Raw genomic sequence first — 21,863 nt, 5'->3', positions numbered from 1 at the left:
TATAAAAAAAATGGGCTGAGAGTAACCCTGCCATGCCCAGGAGTGGCTGCTGCATGGGGGCTGGATTTCCTCGTCTGAGTAGCTGTCTCACAGCGCTCTGCGCTCTGAACCAAGCTCCTGCCTTAGAACAATTCGAAGCCGTACAGGTGTGGCCTAAGACACTAAGGATCTACTGGGCTTTTCCCATGGGGCTCTGTAGTGATCTAGGTGCCCAGACCCCTCTTCTAGGCATCCATGCAAATAAACTGTGGCCTGTTTGAAAGTTTATTGGGCTTATAAGGAACAGTAACCCACCCTCAAGTTAAAAAAGGGTTTGGGAAAAGTAATTCCAAATTCTACATTATTAAAGGCCAGGACCCGAGGGAAGACTGGGCCCTGCTTCATGGGCTAGACTGGGAGAGAGAGATGATGGGGCTCCCCCTACTTTCTTCTGGACGGCCTGGCTCCTTCCTCACTATCCCTCGGGAATCTCTCCCCTCCATCTGCCTGTCTCTCTACAAAGTCTCCCTGCTTCCCTGTGGTCCTCCTCAGCCCCATGATGCTGGCCAGCAGGCGGTTGGCTTCAGCTTGCCCTGCCGCAGATCTGCTGGCAGTGTGGAGACCCACGTGGCAGGGGATAAGCCTGGAGCTGGGCAATCAAGGCCACTGGACTCAGAGGCCACAGGGAACTATGGAGGGGACGGAGTCAGCTGAGTGATGGGAGAAGAGTCTAACAGCAGCATGGGTATGGAGCAAATGCAAGTCCCCTGTGCAGAGGACCTTTTCAAGGACATTAGTGGTAGAGGCAGCATAGTAACTCCCAAGATAGAGGGTTTGAGAGAAGAGTTTGAGGACTGGGAAGGCGGGACACATGACTGGGTGATGGGAGAAGAGAGCAGAGAATAGCGAGATTGCTTTCTTCGCCCACAGAGAAACAGGAGTGTGGATCATGAATGGGCAAGATCTTTAAGTGCCAGGGGGGTCATGGGGGAGGGGAGGGCCTGGTCCAGAGGAGGACCATTCCTGCTTCAGAGTCAAGCAGGACCTAGGCTGTGAAGATTCAGAGTGAGATGGAGGGGAGAGTCAGCTCAGCTGCCCACTGGCTTGCTGTCCTCCTGTCTCTTTCATTTTCATAATCTACCGAACCCTGCAATGGGCCAGCCCTGAACGTACAAGTGCATGTGCACGGTCAGACACAGGCAAGCAAGCGAAAGCCCGGGGCCTGACACATGCATCTGCAGTCTAGCAGGTTTAGCAGGTCGTGGTCCGGCACTGTTTGATTTTAAAGCCGTTAGGGGATGACCTTCGAGAGTCCACATCACCCCTCTCGCACAACGAGCCGCCTGTTCAAGGTTCTTGACTGGAAGTTCTACCTTGTATCTGGCCGCCCGTAGTGGTTTAAGTCCATTCCCTGTGAGGAGGGTGTGCCACATGACTTTGGGGGTCATGGAGAAGACCCACCTTGCAGATGCCCTCACGGAGGCTGGCAGAGCCGGCCACCTGCCCAAGGCTGCTCGGCCCATTAGGAGCTGGTAGCCTGGAAGGTGTCTTCACCCTCAGCATCAGTTCAAGTGGAGCAGCACATAGCTTTTGCCCTCTGCCTTCCAAGATTCTGGTGCTGAGACTTACGGAGTGTCTTGGAGGTTACCTTCTGCCCCCCAACCCTGTTCCCAGCCGGCCCTCCCAGGCCTGGGTTTCTGGCCTCTGCTTTATCAGGATTCTCAAGAGGGACAGCTGGTTTATGTTGCATGACTGTTCCCTGCATATCTGCTCTGGTTTTAAATAGCTTATCTGAGCAGCTGGAGGACCACATGGGCTTATATGGCGTGGGGTACATGTTCCTGTAGCCTTGTCCCTGGCACCTGCCAAAATAGCAGCCAACACCCCCCACCTCCACCGCCATCCCCCTGCCCCACCCATCCCCTGTCGTGCATTCCTCCCTCCGCAGGGCTGGCTCACCAGGCCCCAGCCCACATGCCTGCTTAAAGCCCTCTCCATCCTCTGCCTCACCCAGTCCCTGCTGAGGCTGAGCAGACGCCTCCAGGATCTGTCGGCAGCTGCTGTTCTGAGGTAAGGCTCGGGTAGGGCTCTGGGGAAGAGGAGAGCAGAGAATGGATGGGGAGATGTGAGGGTCTTGGGCCCTGGTATCGTTACCCAGAGCCCGCCTGTGTCCACAGAAGTCCATGGCCCCTCCCGGTGGAAGTCACACTTCAGAGGAGGGGTTGCCAGGACTGGGCTCCAAGATTGGTACAATAGAGCAGAGAGAGAGAGAGGGTCCCATGGTAGCCATTGGAGACTAGGGTTGGAGTCCTGGACCTGCCACTAAAGATGTAGAGTTGTAAACTCTTGGGTGAGGCACTTTCCCTCCCCAGGCCTCAGTTTTCTCATCTGTAGAGTGAACTAAATATTTGCTAGGCCTCTGCCTGCTCTAAATACAATGAGGTTCTAACCAACAGGGACTCCCCCAAATTGCTTGTTCCAGGCCGAGGGTCACCTATACCTTTCCAGGCAGGTCCTTCTTGAGTCCCAGAGAGCAGAGTGAGACTGCAGCCCTGTCAGTCAGTGAGGTGAGTCCCCTGGTCATATTCTCAAGGCCAGGAACTCAGAAACTGTCCTGGAAGCACTGAGAACCACCAGATGTGCAGGGTCCACTGCAGCGCCTTTCCAGGCCGATGCAGGAATTCCATCTGATGCCACCGACTCAGTGCCATTCCCTCCCAGGGAGGACCCTGAACTGAGCTGCACTTGAAGGGCAGATGGGGAAAGGCCTCACTGGGAGAACCTCTCCTTGGGTGTGAGCCCAGCTGGCTGGCATTAAAGGGTTTAACCTGGGTCCCTGTAAGTGTAACCCTTGTTCCATCCCACCCCAACACCCCATCTTGGGACAGGCCTTGCTCTGTGCCCAGGAGTGGTAGAGAAAGATTCCCTTGGTTTCTAGTTTCTCCTGGGCAGGCTGAAGACTATTCGGGGAGGGGGTTGCCTGGTGTGTAAGGAATTTCAGAGCACATTCCTGGCCTGCTGTAGCCAGGAAGCTACCTGCCCTCCCAAATTCCTTTTCTGACCCATGTCTTAGAAGGCGAATCTTCCTTCTCTCTGCAAAAGTGGAATCTGAGAGGATCAGGTTGCCTGCTGCCTCCTACTTTCTGCCCTCCACTTCCACTCCTCCTGCTCTCTCCCCATCCCCTTACCCCCGCTCTCCTGGTGTGCTAACAGCTGTTGGCTCAGGAAAATCCCAGTCGAATGCTGGGGACAAGGACTGAGGGGTGGGGCCTGTGTTTCTCAGAAACTTGGAGACTGTTTCTACAAGGACAGAACTCAAGGCTCTTCTGTTTTATAGTTGGTTAATTGAAGTCAGAGAGGCTAGGTGACTTAAATAAAGCCACACAGCAAAATCTGGGTTTTAAGCCCAGATTTTTTGACCCCAAGATCAGTATGCTTTATGCCTTCTGTTGTCTTTGCTTTACTCTCCAAGAAAGGTGACCCTGATCTCTTGGCTGTGAATGTGTTAGGCTAGAAAGCTGCCTGTGGAAGGGGGTGGGACTTGGGTGTGAGGACACAGGTGTTTCAAGACATTCTGGGACCCTTGCCCTGCCAGGTTCTTGACCCTCTCCCATTCTGCAGCCTCCAGTCTCAGCCCACCTCTTTCCCCTGCATCAGGTCCTGTCTTTGAGCCACTGGCGTGGTGGTGTCCCCTGGGCTGGCTGAAAGCCCTCCTCCATCCTCCATGTCTGCATGCTATTTTTGGGAGCTGGATGGTGCTCCCAGGAACAGGGAGAGGAGTCCAAGCTGCTCTGTCCTCCTGTGAGCCCCCAGCACCATGCCCAGTGGCTCTGAACTGGTGGAAGGGCAGAATAGGAGAGGAGAGAGAAAGCTAGAAGCTATGCACCCAGGCTGGACATGCACGGTTCCTCTGAGAATTTTCTCCCTCCCGCTGAGGGACAGGCTCCTTCTGGGGCTCAGGTAGGAGCTCCTCAAGTTCTCAAGTCACTAGTTCTGGCCGCTCCTCTGGGGCTTTGGGTAACACTTGTCACCCCCATCCATCCTGGGGTTAGGAAGGCTATTCTCTTTGGCCACACTCATCCTAAGACCCATTTGGAGACTCTCTGGGGTTTGAGTCTTTTTTCAGCAGAATGAGGCTTGATCCCCCATTATAGCACCTCGCACACTTGACGTCTCTTTTGCTCACCCGCCCACCCCACCCTGGGGGTTGGGGCAAAAAAGTGGCTCAGAGCTGCGGTCCAGAGCTCCTTGTAAACAAGGCTCCTCCTTCACTGTCCTCATCCTGCCCCAGCAGAGGGAGCAGGGGAGGGACCACTCTGCTGCAACTGTGCTTGTTTTTAACCCAGCAGGACTGGACATAATGGGAGCAGGGTCTGAAGGCAGTCAATCCAGGGCTGCAGTGGGTGATGAGTCTGGGGAAGTCTCCACCTAGAGGGGCAGCTGGGCAGTGGCAGCTCCCTTGGAATGGCTCAGCCTCAAAGAGGCTCCCTTACGGTGGTCATCACCCCACCCAACCAGAGCCCTGGCTCTTGCTGGATGTCCACAGATGAGTGCCTGGGGTTGGTCTCAGCCACTCTGGGGGGGTGTGCAGGGAGAGGTGGAGAGGGAGTGAGCAGGACTATCAATGTGCCTCTGGCCTCATCCTGAGGCTTGGGTCTGAAATTGGTGCTACAGCGCTGGCAGGCGTGAGTGGGGCAGGAGGCGGGTAGCAGAGGAGGAGCATTGGAGGGTGGTCCTGCCATCATTCTCATTCTTCTCCCACCTCACTTCAGCCTCACTGTCACATCACCCCGTCCATTCTCTCCCTTGGAAGCCAACATCAGGGAGGCTGTGGGGCTGGCGTATTGCACTACAACAGAGGCTGCTGTTCACGTTTCAAACAACGTGATTGTGTCCCTGGAGCAGTGACTGTCATGGCCCAGGAGGGTTGGGTCATAGCAGTTATTAGCTAAATGCCTACCCTTCACACCAGCTCTGTTCCTCACACCTACCCAAGAAGAGCAGCAATTTCACAGCAAAGGGAACTGAGATGTAGGGAGGTTAAGTGACCTTGCCAAGGTCGCAGGCAAATGCATGCTGGAGCCAGCATTAAAATGAGATTAGTCTCACACTCAAGCGCTTGCTGTCTGCCCCCTCCCTGTGATTACACCCGCACTGTAACACCTGACATTGCCTAATGCCTTCCCCTTTTGTTAATGTCAACTGGAGCCTCATAAAGACCCTGAGTAGCCAGGATGTGTACACTTTATCTCCATGAGACAGAGAAAGGGCTGAGGTTTGGAGATGTTAAAAAGACTTGCCTAAACACCCTCAGCAAGCTAATGGAAGAGGATCTGAATCTAGATTATCTGTTCCCAGTGCAGTGAGAAGATGATCTCAGAATGAGTTCCCTGGGGGAACATTTTTTTAATCAGAATTTCATTGAGATAATTAAAGACTAATATGCAGTTGTCTTTAATAACGAGCCCTTACACACTGTGCCCAGTTTCTCCCAGGGCAACATTTGCAAAACTAGTACAATATCAAAACCAAGATTGGACATCAATACGATCTATGATCTTATTCAGATTTGCCCACAATTGCACCTTGTGTGTGAGAAACTCTAAACAACTTTAACCTGTGTAGGTTCATGTATCCATCACCATAGTTGACATACTGAAAAGATCCCAAACCACAAGGATCCCTTCTGTGTGCTTTTATTTATTTATTTAGAGACAGGGTCTCTAAATAAATTTTGTCCAGGCCGGTCTCTTGGGGTGCCCAAATACCTTTTGTCCAGGTCTCACTTTTGTCCAGCACAGATGAAATGGGTGTGGTGGCTCACGGCTGTAATCTCAGCACTTCGAGAGGCTGAGGCAGGAGGATCCCTTGAGCCCAGGAGCTCGAAACAGCCTGGGCAATGTGGCGAAATCCCAGCTCTACTAAAAATATAAAAATTTGCTGGGCATGGTGGTGCACAACTATAGTCCCAGCAACTCAGGAGGCTGAGGTGGGAGAATCGCTTGAGCCCAGAAGGTTGAGGCTGCAGTGAGCCTTTGTGCAGCACAGATTTGTGCAGTGCTAAACAGATCCTGTGGAGTGGGGGTGGGCAGAGTGGATGGAAAGGTTGAGAAACTGCAGACATTGTCTTGAGTGTCACAGATGGAAACGCAGCATCCCAGGCAGTGTTGCCTGTTCAGGGGCAAGGAATGAAGTGGACGTCAGCAGGTGGCCTTGCTGCCATATGGGTGTCACTATCTCCCCTGGCAGGGGAGGAAAGAGGCTTTTTGTTGCAGGTCATACAGCTCATAAGGGGTGGAACTAGATTCAGCCCAGGCCTCTCTGATCTCTGTAAAACAGGGGCCAGAGCTCTTCTGAGGAAGGCAGGCTTCCCTTTGCACCTGCACTGACTTTTTTCTCTTTTTGGAGGCAGAGCAGAGACTATGTCTGACATGGAAGAGGTGGTGGAAGAGTACGAGGAGGAGTGAGTATCTGGAGCATCCTGCCTGAGTGGGGTCCCCTCCCCCCGCTGCCCTGACACCTGGTCCAGGAGCCTCCCAGCTGTCCTAGGATTCTGGGTAGAAGTAGCTATGTGTGTTTTGGGCACCCTGGGGAGAGATATAGCCATTTCCTTTCTACTCCGGTACCCCTGGGTTATAGATCCCAGGCAGAGCACAGGCCGAGGAACTTTGGGAAGCACAGAGGTTCAGCTCCAGGGTCTTTGGGGTCCTCGGCCAGTCCTGGCTAGGGAACTGGCTATGAACAGAGAAGCTGAGACGTTGGGTCTCCTGAAACTGACTGAGGAAGTTTCAATGACTCTCCAGAGGCCACAGAGCTGATTGTGCTCCCCAAAACCCAGCTCAGAACCCAGTGTTATCACCCTGTCTTGGATCCCTACTCTGCCTGACAGTGCCCTGCCCACAGTCCTGTCCCAGAGGGAAGCCAGGGGATGGGACACAGCCAATCCAATAACTATGGAGGATAGTGGTTACCAGGGAGGAGACAGAGGTATAGGCACAGCTCCTGCCCTCACAGAACTTACTATCTTGTTGAGATATGAAGACATAAACTGGGGGAAGAAATTAGCAAATGCGACTCGGTGTGGAAGGCGGGCTGTTGGTAGTGCAGGAGTTCTGAGGAGAGGGAGATCAGGGTCTGGAATAGTCAGGGGGCTGTGTGGAGAAGGCAGGTCCTACCTGTGTAGAATTTGGAGAGATAAGAGATTTGGGAGAGGGTAGGACTTTATAGAAAGGGATACAGCCTGGGCAAAGATGGAAAAAGTAAGTGAGCAGAAAGCTGGTGAGACCAAGCTGGCCAGGACGGAGGCTTGCCGAGGATGGTAGGAGGCAGCCCTGCATGAGAAGGGCAGGCCAGACTAGTAGGTGTCATCGCAAGGTGGACAAGGCAGCATGGACTCCACTAGCCAACAAGGGGAAAAAAAGGGGGATTATCTTTGGGGAAAGGCCAGCGTGTGCAAGCCTGTGTGTGCATGTGTGTGCATGCATGCATGTGTACATATGTGTGCAGGCATGTGTGTTTGCATGTGCATGTGTGCGAGCTACTAACAGTGTTTCCTGTTGCTCTCAGGGAGCAGGAAGGTAAGCGTAAACGTGTGTACTCATTTGGATCAAAGACAGCCTGGTTTGAAACTGACCCACCTCTTCTGTCTTCTCTTGCTGCCTGGACTTCTCTTCTGAGCAGAAGCAGCTGTTGAAGGTATGTACCTCAGGCAGATGGAGAGCCAGAAAGGGGCAGGCTCAGGAATGTGGAAATCCTGGGAGCTCTGGGAAAGCAGCTCATCTGTCCCTGCTCCTCACTCTCAGCTCAGCAAGATTCTCCAACAGCGGTGCCTTCTAAAATGGGAATCAGTCCTATCTGGGTTGCTCGGGTCTTGAGGCAAACAATTTAAACCTGTATCTTCTGTCTGTCATTTGCTTCAAACCCAATGACCACTTTTCCCAATTATTTTTGCTTCTTTTCCCTTTTATCATGGGAAATTTTAAATGCATATAAAAGTAGCAATAATAATAATAATGCTCCCCCTGCCCAATGTACCCATTACCAGCTTCAACAATCATCATCTTAGGGCCAATCTTCTTTCCTCTATACTCCACCTTCCCCCAGTTATTTTGGAGCAGACATCCAAAATTGTTCCCAGGCACCATGTCATTTCATGCTTCAAGATTTTGCTACACTGTTATCTCTAAGAGATAAGTACTACTTAAAAAACATAACCACAATGCCATGATACGCCCCAAAAGATTCCATTTAGTAATTTCTCAAATGCGATTGTGAGTATGAAATTGCTCAGTGATCTGAGAAGTCTTATCTCGGCATAAAGCTTTGTTATGACTCTGAGCTTGCAGAAGCCCCTCTTGCTGCTGCTGTTCTGATCAGTTAACCCATTGCCCTCCTCAGCTGTGGGTCCCACATCTCTCTGAAAGAATGCTCTCACTTTTCCTTCTTCCTGAGAGCTTGGCGCATGGAAGTGATTCAGAGGCTTCATGCCAGTCCTCCCCCTACACCCCAGGCAGGTGGACCCTGCCTTTTAGTGGCTCAGGTATCACTTCAGCATGTGGCGTGTAGACATTAGGAGAAGGGTCTCTATGAAGGTCCAAGGGGGAAGCTCAGATGGGCCCTCCTTTGCTCTCCATGGCTCCTAGGGAAAATGGGGACCCTCCTGCACATTTAGGGCTGTTCCAGAGGTGTCTGACCAAAGAGGAGACAAAAGAGAAAGTCACAGGAGAAACTGAAAGAGGCCACAGGCATCCTTTTTGGTTTTCAAAGAACACCAGATACTTCAGAAGCTACGGAAATACATTTTTGAATCAAAAATCTAGCTGGTTCCAAATTCTGCTGTGTTCCCTGAACAGACTCTTGATATGGTAGCCCTTCCTTTGTTTTGGAGGATTTTCCACTTCCTTGTAACAGATTTGGGGTGGTGGAGCTTGAGACATAGATCTCTGGATTTGGGACCAATCTGCCTGCCACACACAGTAGAATTTGGCTGTGAGTTAACAGAGTCATTCTCCACTGCACTGGGGTCTGAGCCATGTAGCACCTGCCTTGCTTGCCATGAACAGATGAGACCTGCCTCCCACACAGCTGAGGATCTGGCTGCAAATGATGAAGAGAGAGCAACATCTAGATGGGTGTCCACTAAGCCTGCAGGATAGATAGTGCCAAGTGTCCTTCTTCCAGGAGAGGAATTGTTCCACTTGCTGGAACTGTTTTTTGGGCAGATATTTGTACATAGAACAACTGTTGTAGATGCAGTCTCTTTCCTTAGGGTTATAATGCTGGACCCTTCTCAGATGGGGCAGCCTCCTCCCAAAAGGCTGGGAAAATCTCCCCTGGGGCCAGGCTCTCCAGTGAGCCTTTCTAAAGTGTGGCTTCTGGAAATTGGACATGGTTTGCAGAATACCCAAGAGCCTCATTCAGAGCAGGAACATAGGCATGCTCGTTGAGGGCAGGAAATTTGATGGGAGTGAATTATCCCCCACTCTCTCCTCTTTAGGGGCCTCTGTCTTCGTAAGAAGGAAGCCGAGGCTCTGTCATCTAGAGGCAGTGCAGTTACCACAGATAGCGTGCTCCTCCTATGCCAGGCACCTGCTGGGAGCTCTATGCATGCTAGGTCATTCAGTCCTCACCAGGGCTGAGAAGTGAGTAGAATGATCCCCATTTTACTGATGAGGCACCTGAGGCTCAGGGAAGCAACTGAGAAGAGAGTTGCCCCTGTTGCTGGAAAGTAGTGGCTTGGGAATTGGAACACCGGCCTAACTCCAAAGCCCACACTCTTAAAACCACTGCGCTGGGTGGCTGCTCCTGCCCTGGGCTCTCTGCTCCTAGACTAACCTGTCTTGCTTTTCCCCTCCGCTGCGGCCACTCCCTGAACCTCAGAAGAGGAGGACTGGAGAGAGGACGAAGACGGTAGTACAGCCTTTCCTTCTGTGGTGCTTTCTGCTGCCTGCTGTCCTGAGTGCAGCCTGCTTGTCCAGTGACCCTGCTCTGGGGGCTGGGGGGTGTGAGTTGGGGTCAGGGATGGAGTGGGTCAGTCGTCCCAGGGACCAGGATCACAGTTCCGAGTTGCTCATCATGTCTGACCTTCAGGGCCACTGGCTCCTCTTCCTGGTTCCTGATCCTTTCCCTGGGCTGGGCGGTGAGAGGGACCCAGGTTGGCTGGTCTCCCAAGCTGCTCCAAATGTGGCCATAGAGGGGGCCTGGCATCTGGAAGCCAGCAGCGCCACTCTGCCCCTGCGCACATCCCAGTGTTCTGTGCTTGGCCCTCCTTAGGAGCTGGACAGCACCAGGCAGGGTGGCCAGGGTGTTGACTGGGGGTTCTGGGGACAAAGTTCTCTGGAGAACAGCCAGGGAGACTGGAAATAGCCAGAGCAGGAAGGACATGACGGCAGCCTTCAGATGCGCCTTGCTGATGGGGAGCACAGGACCAAGACAAGGGAGTGAGACCAGGGCGTAATTTTAGAAAGTGCGTCTTGACAGCGATATCTCAAGATGCAGTAGTTGGGCTGGGGAGACAGTAAGCTCCCCATCCTTGGGATGTGGCATGGCCACTGGGTGGGGTGGGGTATATTGTACAGAGAAGTGACATGTCAGATGAGGTGGCAGAGGTGTGAACAGGATGGTCTAAAGGTGAACCCCACAATGGCCATGTCCTTCCTCGCTAGCCCTCTGCTTTCACACCTTCTAGAAGGATCATTTTGAGGCAAGACTCCTGCAGGGATCAAAGAAAAGGCATCTCCAGGCTTCAGAGAGGACTCAGACCTGGGAAGGGAGGACAGAGAGGATGAAGGCCGACCCTTCTCCCATGATGGTGTCTTCCTCCTGCCTGAGGCTTTTTCTTCTCCCTCTGCCAAGAGGCACCCACTTCCCAGTGCATCAGTGAACAGGCATCACAGAACACTTCCTACAGGCAGAGCCCAGGCCAGGCAGCATCCTGTCTCCCTTATCTGTGTCTGTCTGTCTACTCCAAGTGCCTGATTGAGATGGGGGCCACATCCTGCCAAACAAATGGATGAAAATAGAAAAATCCTGTCCACTTTCTGGATAGTATGAAGATCCAGATGTTGGGCACGCCATCCAGCCACACAGTCATACTCTTTTGGTTTCTTTGAGATGTGGATTGAGGGTATCTAGAGTCACTAGGTTCAGAACAGGAGCTTCCGGACACCTCAGCTTAAGCAGGGCATGTTCTGTGGTGCCAGACACGGGGTGGAACTTCTGGGCTGGAAAGTTGGGGAAGGAGGTGGAGTCCTGTCATCAGGGAGGTCTCTGGGATGAGTGGGGCTAAGCTGGGTGGGAGGAGGCAGCTGACAGTCAAAACCAAGAATGGCAGCCCCCTGGCATTCACGTTGGTTGTCCCTAAATTCGTCTGGACCTAGATGTCTTGACCCCCATCCCCACTCCCCACTGCCTGTTCTCTGCTCTGGGTTCTGCCTGAGAGCACGAGTGGGGCCTGCTTCTTCACTCTGTCTGCTTCACTTCTCTAGAGCAGGAGGAGGCAGCGGAAGAGGATGCTGAGGATGGGGCTGAAGCAGAGGCTGAGACCGAGGAGACCAGAGCAGAAGGTAAGTCTCTGGATGAGGGTGCAGGACCTCAGGGGGTGGTGAGAGCCTCCGGAGCCATTTCTGAGGCAGTAAGAAACCCCAGAACAGGCTTTCCCATGTGCACCTGATTCTCCTGTTGGCTAAGATTCAACCGTTGATTGCCCAATCAACAAATGTTGACCCAGCCCTTCTCTTGTCAGGCAGAGTCTTGGGTCCAGGGGAATGTGCGTGTGAGACAGAGCTCTGTGACCCCAAAAACCAACAGAGTGCATCTTGGCTAGGACTTATTTGTTGGGGAGGCTCTTGGTGGGATGGGGGGACTTGAGCTCAGAACAAGGACCTTGATTGATTTCTCGTGTTTCATTTAGAAGATGGAGAAGAAGAGGAAGCAAAGGAAGCTGAAGGTAAGGATATCAGGAGAGAGGTACAAGGGAGGCAAAGGAACCCCTCACCGCAGCTTTGGAGGAGAATGCCCACCGTGCTCCTTCCAGGGAAGTGGGTGTGCACTGAGAGGGTTTGGGAGAGGAGAGGACAGAACTTGGTGGCACTTCCAAAGTTTTAGATGTTGAGCTTTAAACTTTGCCCCTTCTCCTCCCAGAGAAGCTGCCTTGGTGGCACCTAGTGGGAGAGGGGACCAGCCCCTCTCCCTGTCCAGCCCCCTGGTCTGGACAGAGCAATGGGACCCAGAAGTCATATCTACACATGAAGCTCCTAGAGCTTAGGTGAAGTCACTTGTAGGATGTGGCATCCGTAGGATGAAATCCCAAAGCATAGATGGTCATGGTGGGCCATTGCTGCAGTCATCGTCATGCTGCAGCCTTCACCAGGGTTCTAGGTGGTCCCAGTCACTTCTCCAGAGAGGAGGGGACAACCAGCTGGGGCTTGGAATCATGTCATCAGCTTCTGCCCTGTGGCTACCAGGAAGTCCAGGGGGTAACAAAGGAGGCAAAGACCTGGGAAGGGATTCTAGGGCCAGGACCCCTGGGGACCTTTCCAAAGGAATCCTCCCCACTGTGAAGCCCAAAAGAAGCAAAATCGCTTTGCCCAGAACTGGTGAGTGAGAGAAGGCTTTGTGTGAAATTCCACACTGCGTGAGTGTGTGCCCTGCAGAACTCTATGGGAGAGGGAGTGTGGCATCTGCAGCCCCTGCTGCCTTTATTCTCCTGGATGCTCCTGGAATCAGGGCTCCCCGTGCCAGGAGGGACTCTCTGTGCAGCTGGGGCAATGGAAATCCACAGGGGTCTAGCTCATCGAGGGTAGAGTTGGGACCACATCTGGGGCCCCCTGACCCATGGCTGTGTGCTTCTGTCTCCTCCAGATGGCCCAATGGAGGAGTCCAAACCCAAGCCCAGGTGAGTGGGTTGCACCTGGGTAGAGCCAGGAGCAGAGGCTCAGGGAGAGAGGATGATGATGGAACAGGGGTGCAGTAGGGGCAGTGGGCATGGGCTGGGGGTTTGGTGGGCACAGACCACCACATACAGTTGTACAAGTTGTATACTGCACAAGGATCTCTTCCTAAGGGAGTGAGGGCTGAATTCCACCCAACACTCCATCACTGATCGTGCACCCTGGCAGGGATGACGCTATGTTCTTCTAGACGAAGAGCCCTGAACAGACACTCTCCTCTCTCACAGTATGGCCAGAACACCTTCCTCCCTGGCTGAGGTGGGACCTGGGGATAAAGGGAAGCAAATTGTGAGGAGCTAAACAATGAAACCGCGTCAGCCTAGGCATGGTGGCTTCAGAGAGCTGAGAGGGGGCAGGGCAGGGCGGCTTGGTGCCACACACGTGAAGCCCACCTGAAGGTGGTGTCTGCTGGGGGGCTGGGGTATAGGGAGCATTTCCCTGTTGATGATGCCAACCCTGCCAGCAGACGGCACCTCTCCCCACTCACAGGCTCTTCCCATTTCAGTGGGGGCTTCTGAAACCAGCCCAAGACATCCTAGATCCGTTCATTTGTCCAGTGCCTTTCCCTTTCCTGGCCTCTTGTGCACTGCGGTATCTCATTTCAGCTCCACACAGCAGGGGGAAGGTGGAGATACGAAGAATCAGAGAACCCCCTGGGTCTCAGTATGTGTTGGGACCAGGACCAAACCGCAAGACTCCCAGGTTCATGGCGAGTTTCTGCGGGGTCCACCAGGGGATTTGGAGTCCAACAGCATGCCATCTTGTCACAGATTCTTTGATTCCAAGTTGTGTAGCTTTGAGCAAGTCACTCTACCTCGCTGAGCCTCAATTCTCTGAAGTGAGATTAACAATACCTACTTCATGGGCCTATCATGAGCATGAAGTGAAATGGCATATGTAAAAGAGCTTTGTGCTTTCCCAGGTGCTGAGCAAGGCTGAGGACTGCCATTGTTGACATCAGTGTTAATATCATTGCTGTGGTTGGTCGGGGCAGTGCTGGAAGGTTCTCTAGGAAGGAGTAGGACCCTGTCCTGGACACTCTTAGTCCCTGGGTCCAGAATGGGGCTGATGCTCACTGACTATTCCTCTCTCCAACAGGTCGTTCATGCCCAACTTGGTGCCTCCCAAGATCCCCGATGGAGAGAGAGTGGACTTTGATGTGAGTGGTGGCTGTGGGTTGAGCAGGCCTGGGCTGGGGATAGTCCCAAGGGCCCCCAGTAACAGAGATTTTCTGACCTTGGGCTGGGGTAGAGCACAGGTGGGATGGGTGCAGCACCAGCCAGGGTGGGTGCCCGTCCATGAGTGTGGTCCTGGGTTCAGGCCACAGTTGCCCCTTCCCTGGCCAGGCGCCAGACCCTGCCAGAGGTCTTCTGCATTGTGGTGGGGTGTGTCTAGCCCACCCATCTCTCCCCTGGCCTCTTTGGAGGGGCAGCCTCTGAGCCGCAGTGGTCCACCCACAGGACATCCACCGGAAGCGCATGGAGAAGGACCTGAATGAGTTGCAGGCGCTGATCGAGGCTCACTTTGAGAACAGGAAGAAGGAGGAGGAGGAGCTCGTTTCTCTGAAGGACAGGATCGTAGGTGTCCAGTCTGCCCACCTAATGTTCTCTGATGGCCAGTCTGTCCTCCTTCCCTTTCGTGAGGCCCCACCTCCTCCAGACAGCCTTCCCTGGTGCCTCAAACCCAGCTGGGTGTGAGCTCTCCTTCAGGGGCTCTCCGGCACTCTGCACAGCTCCTGCAGCCCTAACTGGTGTCTTGGTCCCTGCCTGCTCTCCCCACCCGACTGGATGCTCCTTGACCTCCAGAGCTGAGTCTGATCTGTTTCAGGCCTCCCCAGGGCCTAATTCAGGCCCAGGCTGTGGACTGGTTGGTCACAGGCCTGCTGCCCCACCCCTGCCCTTGCCTCCTCTTCCCCCACAGATGAAGGGAACTTGAGTGTGACCTGCAGAATCCCACATCCTTCTCCTGCAGATCATGGAGGCTGCTTTGATTGCTTTTGTTTCTCCCCGTCAAACTTGCCTTCCCACAGACATGCTGCTCTGGCTGGAGCAATGACTTGGCCATCTATCCAAGCATATGGCACAGAGCAGCTGCCAGGGCAGGGTGGGATGCAGGTGGGGGCAGAGCTCAGGAGGAGCCTGCCTGATGTTTCCCAATTGTGGAGGGCAGTCTCACCATGAGGAATGTTGGAGATGGGTCACTGCAGGTACCCTGCTGTGCATGTCCGTGGAGCTGGTTGAAAGCGGAGGCCCTTGGAGGCCAGGCACCACTGCTTCAAGACTCTGGGAGGAAACCCCCCCCCAGGAATTCCCTTGCCACACCATGCAGGTTTCTGTACGTGCAATGTCACCTTCTCCCTATGCACACCTGGGTGGGCTTTGCCTCTTCGCCTTAGGAGAGACGTCGGGCAGAGCGGGCCGAGCAGCAGCGCATCCGGAATGAGCGGGAGAAGGAGCGGCAGAACCGCCTGGCTGTGAGTGACCCCCAGCCCAGGCCCATGGAGTCCCCCCATGCTCCCAGCTCCTGCTGGGCCCCCAGACCCCTCTCTATTCATCAACATGAATGAAATCAGTCAAGAGACAATATTGGCCAGGTGCGGTGGCTCACGCCTGCAATCCCAGCACTTTGGGAGACCAAGGTGGGTGGATCACCTGAGGTTGGGAGTTCGATGCTGGCCTGACCAAATGGAGAAACCCCATCTCTACTAAAAATACAAACTTACTGACCGTGGTGGCACATGCCTGTACTCCCAACTACCTGGGAGGCTGAGGCACGAGAATCACTTGAACCCAGGAGGCAGAGGTTGCAGTGAGCCGAGGTCATGCCACTGCACTCCAACCTGGGCAACAAGAGCGAAACTCCATCTCAAAAAAAAAAAAAAAGTCAACATCAACCTAGGAAGTGCTGGACATTGTCTTGGTTCTGACAATATGTCAGCAAACAAGAGAGAAACACCTGGGTCCTTATGAACGTGTTATTTTAAAACACTCTCCAGCCCTCTACTCTTCCCCAGTGCAGACTTCGTGGGAACTGAAGGCCCCATAGCTTTCTTCTGTGCAGCTGCTGAAGGCATTTCCAGAGCAACAGGTCTTCCAGAGGCACTCCCAGCTTGAGGGGGTGACGAGACCTCACATTTGGGAATCAGGACCTCATTCATTCATGCAGTCATTTCTCAGAGGACTCCTGTGGGCCAGCCCTGTGCTGGGAGCTACCCCCTCAGAAAGCTCCTTGCCCAGAGGACAGAAAGCTGAACTCACCCATAAAGACCATAAGCTTCAGCCCAGAATCGGGGTTTCCCATCCTTTCCCCTAATTTGCTTTCTTCCTCCTTGCTGTAAATCAGGAAGAGAGGGCTCGACGAGAGGAGGAGGAGAACAGGAGGAAGGCTGAGGATGAGGCCCGGAAGAAGAAGGCTTTGTCCAACATGATGCATTTTGGGGGTTACATCCAGAAGGTAGGTGGGGAGCAGCAGGGGTCGCCAGGAGGTCCTGGTATAGCCCTGAGGAATGAGGTGTCCACTGCAGCAGGTAGACTTTAGGTCAGATCCCAGGAAGAGATTCCCAGCTGTGGTGGGCGGGAGACTGAGGTCTCCTCATGCCCAGCCCCTGAGCTGGTTTTCAGCCTGACCGTGGCTTGCGCTAGGAGGGGCCTGCTGGGATAGGGGCTACAGGCAGAGCCTGGGGCAGCAAGGATGCTCCCCATGCCTGGCCCCAGCAGTGCTCAGGAGCCCTTAAGGAGGCTGGGTGCTGCTGGAAGAGGCTTGTGCCTACAGTCAGAGCTCTAGTTGGAGACCCAACTCTGCCACATACAGTTGTGTGACCTTTTGCAACCTCTGAGCCTCGGTTTCCTTAACTGGCACTCATATTGCCTGCCTTGATGCTTTGAGAAGCTCAGATGAGCTACCATGGAAAGTGTCTATGTGCCACACAGATGTGAGGTAGTTTGTTCCTGGAAACTGACTCTCAATCCTTAACTTTTGGGCCCCATTCCTCCATTCTCAAGGGAGGAGGGGTATGTGAAATTTATTTTATCCAGGTAGGGAAGGAATCAAAACATTTTCTTAGATTTCCAGCTTAGTCTCCAGCTCAGACCTAGGCTACCTCCTGCCTCTGCCCCCATGGTGACCACACCAACCAAGACTTTGGCATCAAAGTCTATCAAACAGCCCTGCTGTAAGCCCCAGACTCACGTCCTAGTAAACCCGGCTGCCTACAGCAAGTGTCTGAATCTTCTCTTCCGTGTCTCTCCTTGCCTTTGTCTTCCCGCCTTCTCTGTGTCTCTGTTGCCGTCTTGGTCTTTTTCTCTGGGCCTCTCTCTCATGGTTTCCCGGTTTAGCAGGCCCAGGTGGGTACCAAAAACCTCAAGCCTTCTTCCTCCCCATAGTTTTGGGGAGCTCCCTGGGAGGGAAAGGCCCCTTGCTGGAAGGGAGGAGTGAAGAGATTGGGCTGGCTAGGGACGGTGGGGGGAAGCTGGTGAGAAGTGGAAGAGATTAGTTAGGCAAAGAAGGAAGAGGCTGACGTGATCCTCCTTGCCCCGCCTCAGTTTCCCCAGGGAATGCATGTAGTTGGTAGCGTGGGGTGTGGCAGGAAGATGAGCATAAGAACCTGGCCCTCCTACAGGCCTTGCTCCACCCCCACGGGGTTTGGGGAGGGTTAGGGGACAGGGAGGGGGCAATCTGGTCAGTTTTCTCTGCTTCCCACACCCTTCAGACAGAGCGGAAAAGTGGGAAGAGGCAGACCGAGCGGGAAAAGAAGAAGAAGATTCTGGCCGAGAGGAGGAAGGTGCTGGCCATCGACCACCTGAATGAAGAGCAGTTGAGGTGGGGGCTGGGAGGAGGGGTCCTGGGGCACTGCTCACATCTGCTCCGGGAGGGGTCGGGCCGAGGGCACTTCTTGTATGAGCCACCAGAGGGCGTGACTGCCTCACATATTTTCCCACGGCAAATTGGGTGGGACCAGAGCTGGGCTCCAACAGGTTGGGCCAACTCCCTTCTGGGCTTTGTTGATGGGCAAAGAGAACTGAGCAGGTACCCCACCTCTCTGAGCTTCATCTTACCCACCTGCACACGGGTGTCAGTACAGGGGATTGAACTAGATGCTCTCCTGCGCCAGAAGGGCTTCTTCTGCTCCCCGTTTGTTCTTGGAACTTCTGCCCTGGCAGTCCCTGGTGTCCATTCCTGAGCACTGGGTGCTACCGTCTGGTCCCCAGGCTGGGTCAGGCCCAGGAGGTGGGCTGGGGTACCCTTGGCAGGCCCGGAGGTGGGAAGGAGGGCTGGGACCCTGGGGGGTGGGCCGGGACCAGGACGGAGGCCCAGGAGGGCCCTTCCTTACTGGCCCTCACCCCATTCCCACCCTCGCCTGTGCAGGGAGAAGGCCAAGGAGCTATGGCAGAGCATCTATAACTTGGAGGCAGAGAAGTTCGACCTGCAGGAGAAGTTCAAGCAGCAGAAATACGAGGTGGGCTGCCATGCTGTCCCCACCCAGCGTCTCCATCTCATGCTCCTCCTGGTTCACTGCGTCCCATAATACTGCTGCAGGTCCCTGGGTCCCTGTCCCTATCCCCCACCAGCCCCCTTCAGCTCCTGCATCTGCCCCTGCTGCCTGGCCTTCAGCAGTGCTCCATGTCCACCGCATTGACAACTGCTTGCTGGAAGTGTCTGAGAGCTTGCTGGTGCTGAGCAGAGACACTTTCCTGGGGTTCCAATCCTGGGGGTCTCCAACACTTCGAGGCAACAGCTCAGTGATCTGAGCTGGATACAAGGACCAGGATGTACCAAGCCAAGACCCCCAGTGGAGGGGGAGGGCTGCTCTCAGAGAGGTGCTTCTCCCCATGTACACCCAAGGCCCTGGTGTGGGCACAGTTAGGCTGAGCTTCAAGCCCATAGTCTTTCAGGGTCTTATGTGCACTAATGAGGGTCCTAGGTGAGCACATACCAGGCAAGGAAATGGCTTAGAGGACATGGATGCTACATGCCTGAGCTCAGACCTGAGCACCAGTCCTTCCCTATCCAGCCCCTCAACCCTGGCCCTGGGGCCTCTTTGCTGACTAAGGGAAGAATTCAGCTTCCCCTGGAGGGTCTCCTCTGCTGCTCCTGCCAAACCACTCCTCCCTGGGCAAGAAGCCCTTCCCTAGGCAGGCTCAGGCCCCAGTGGCTACAGGGCACCCCCACCTTCCAATACGGAGAAAGGCTGTATTGCCTGGTGACAATGGCATGGACTTTGGAGCCATAATGCCTGACCTGTGCCCCTCACTGGCTGTGTGACATTGGGTGAGTTAGTCTACTGTTCCTTGCCTCCATTTCCACAGGTAACACTACGATCTACTTCACAGGGTGATTGTGAGGGGTACAGAGATAATACTAATTATTGTTATTACTATAGTGTTCCAACCACTGTTCTGAGCATGTCCCATGTATTAACTTATGACGCCCTCATAGCAGTCCTATGGGTTCATATCTGGGAAGGTGCTTGGGACAGAGCCTGGCACCCACTAAATGCTCACCAGGTGTCAGCCATTGTTATGGCCTCTCTAGGCCTGCGTCTTCCACTTTTTTCTTTTTTCTTTTTGGTTCCACACTGACCTCCGCACTGGCCAACAGGACACAGATTTGCCAAACTTTGGGGCAGCGCCCTGCGGGGTGGTGCATGGGGATGCTACTCCTCAAAGGGCACAGCTTCTGGGATGGTGGACAGCAGGGCAGGGGTGCCCAGAGGGGTCTTGGGCTGGGCTGCTAGGAGGGCTCCATGACACAGCCTCTAGCTTTGTGCCCAACTCTCAGAGGCCCTCCTTATGGGACTCTCATCCTGAACCTACTAGGGCCCTGAAACCCCACAGTGAGAGGCCCATGAGGCATCCTGGAAGCTGCTCCTTGGCTTCTGCCTGTGGCACACGGGCCCCTCCTGACCCTTGACTATCCTAACCCCTCCTACTCTTCGATGCTCCTCCTTCTACTGCACCACTGCACTCAGCCCCCTTCTCCCCATCCCCAGGCCACCTGGGACCTGAGCCAATCAGCTTCAGTGTTGTTCTTTGTCCTTCCCACTTTTCTTGCAGATCAATGTTCTCCGAAACAGGATCAACGATAACCAGAAAGTGTAAGTGTCTGAGGTCATCCTCGCTTAGCCCACCGCCTGCCCCCTCCTTCCCTACCTTCCAGCCATCCCATTCCTCCTTGGAGCGCACCAGGCTCCCAGGCTTTCCTCCTCTGCTTCAGCCCACAGGTTTCCTTCTCCGGGTCCTCCCGGGCCTCGTGCTTCTCTCCCTGTGGCCTCTGCTTGCTGGTGGGTGTGGGATATGGGGCGGAGAAGCCTCCCTCCAGCTTTAGGCTGCTGCCCTATTCTGCCCCTGGAGGCAGCTCCAGGCTGCTCCTCTCACCTTTGGCACCCTGTCCTACCCAAGTCCCATGGTGACCTGCTACCCTGCCTGTGTCTCCATGTCACTGGGTCCTGCTTCCCCTGCAGCTCCAAGACCCGCGGGAAGGCCAAAGTCACCGGGCGCTGGAAGTAGAGCCCAGCCTCTTTCATCAAAGATCTGCTCCTCGCTCGCACCTGTCTCCAGCCTGCACTCCCCCAGTTCCTGGGTCCTCCTGGGCACCCCAGACAGCTCCTGTTTGGAAATGGGGAGCTGGTCTAGGTGGGAGCCACCACTCCTGCCTGCCCCCACACCCACTTCACACCAGTAATAAAAAGCCACCACACACTGACTGGCATTTCTGTCACTTCCCCTTCAGAGAGAGAGAAACTGAGGTGAGACCTTGGTCTCACAGGCCCCCGGCATCTGCCAAGCTCGGAGGAGCTTTCCCCTGTCTGGTCCCCCTGCTTGTCTCCAGCTGGGGAGAGGGTGGAGGGCCCAGGTACAGCCCAGGAAGCAAGAGCAGTGGAAAGGACTTCTGATCATAGCTCCTGGGAGTCACCAGAACAGCACATGGGAAAAATGCTGTTGAGGGAGACAGAGCGTTCCCTGTGTGAGTCACTCACTGGAGAACAATGCAGGCCTCTTTGGATGGTTCCCATTCTCCTCCTCCTCCTCCTAGCCAGGGCCCTAGGAACCAGGTGTCTGAGGGACAGGGAGCTCTTGAGGAAGGAAGGAAGGCCGGTTTTATTGGACAGCTATTCAGGCCTGAGTTGTTGAGAGGTGTGGGTTAATCTGGGTGCCTCAGTTTCCCCCTCCCGTGATCTGCACATCCTCGAGGGCTTAAACCACAGGGTCCTGAGCTGAAGAGGACAGCTTGGTGGCATGGATTTCAGTTGGCAGAAAGACAAGGAAACGATGAGAGGGCACCATCCTCCTCTCCAGAGGAAAGCCTGAGAGGACACATTCTCTTGACCTTCCATCCCTTTGTTAGGCATGGCATTTCTCCCAATTCCCGATTCCTTCCCTTGGCTCCCACTTGCCACCCATCAGCAAGTGCCTGATGAGCTGTGTCTGGAAAGGCTTCCTGTGGTCTCCCAGCCAGAGCGAATCCACTTCTGCTTGCTAGAGCATGTGCTGTCACAGCTATGCCACCCAATGCCACACTCTGTTAGGCTCGTCTCTTCCTGCAGGTGTGGCTCTCATGCTCCCAGGAGAAAATGCAGACCTGTTATCCTGTGCTGTATCTCAAGCACTGGGATCCATGTGGTGAAAGATGAAGAGGAAATGGTCCTTGGGCCACAGGGAGGGTCTTAGCCTGGGGTCTCAGCCTCATTTCCTATTCATTCATTCATTCATTCATTCAAACATTCAAATACCTCCTGAGCACCAACTATACACTAGACACTGTGCTGGGTGTGGGGTGCTGCGATTTAAGCCAGCACATTCCTCATGGAGCTCACAGAGCTCACATCCAGCAGCAGGGAAACAGCAAGCAGAGGTCCCAGCCTTGGGTGACAGAGGAGGGTGGGGGGTGTGATGCTGGGGAGATGCATAGCCCTGGCAGGTGGGAAGGCTTTCTGAA

General features: G+C 54.3%; 2 protein-coding genes across 8 annotated transcripts in view; both read left to right on the top strand.

Moving 5' to 3' along the window:
- Positions 1-11,475, top strand: part of LAD1 (ladinin 1) — a 31,607-nt gene extending 20,132 nt beyond the window's left edge. Inside the window, exons 10-13 of the mRNA XM_011931727.1 lie at positions 1,994-2,049; positions 6,388-6,442; positions 7,546-7,556; positions 11,466-11,475. Of these exons, the coding sequence (XP_011787117.1) occupies positions 1,994-2,049; positions 6,388-6,409 (78 nt within the window). The 3' untranslated portion in view covers positions 6,410-6,442; positions 7,546-7,556; positions 11,466-11,475. The remainder of the gene's footprint in view (positions 1-1,993; positions 2,050-6,387; positions 6,443-7,545; positions 7,557-11,465) is intronic.
- On the top strand, positions 1,911-20,636 carry TNNT2 (troponin T type 2 (cardiac)). 7 transcript variants are annotated; one of them, XM_011931729.1, is made up of 17 exons: positions 1,972-2,049; positions 6,388-6,442; positions 7,546-7,556; positions 7,660-7,674; positions 9,859-9,888; positions 11,466-11,543; positions 11,891-11,926; positions 12,841-12,874; positions 14,028-14,088; positions 14,390-14,506; positions 15,325-15,402; positions 16,272-16,382; positions 17,264-17,272; positions 17,638-17,747; positions 18,294-18,384; positions 19,982-20,022; positions 20,389-20,636. In XM_011931729.1, the coding sequence occupies exons 2-17, from the start codon at positions 6,402-6,404 to the stop codon at positions 20,432-20,434; spliced, it is 909 nt and encodes a 302-aa protein (XP_011787119.1). In that variant the 5' UTR covers positions 1,972-2,049; positions 6,388-6,401; the 3' UTR covers positions 20,435-20,636. The 7 variants fall into 7 exon arrangements, with proteins under 7 accessions (XP_011787122.1, XP_011787119.1, XP_011787121.1 ...); XM_011931732.1 differs by lacking the exon at positions 9,859-9,888 and having other exon boundaries at positions 1,911-2,049; positions 6,255-6,442; XM_011931731.1 differs by lacking the exon at positions 9,859-9,888.
- The last annotated feature ends 1,227 nt before the right edge of the window (positions 20,637-21,863 follow it).

This window comes from Colobus angolensis, unplaced genomic scaffold, assembly GCF_000951035.1.
Source record: "Colobus angolensis palliatus isolate OR3802 unplaced genomic scaffold, Cang.pa_1.0 Scaffold91, whole genome shotgun sequence".
Taxonomy (NCBI): domain Eukaryota; kingdom Metazoa; phylum Chordata; class Mammalia; order Primates; family Cercopithecidae; genus Colobus; species Colobus angolensis.
Note: the sequence above shows the minus strand (reverse complement) of the source record. Positions and strands in the feature narration are given on the sequence as shown.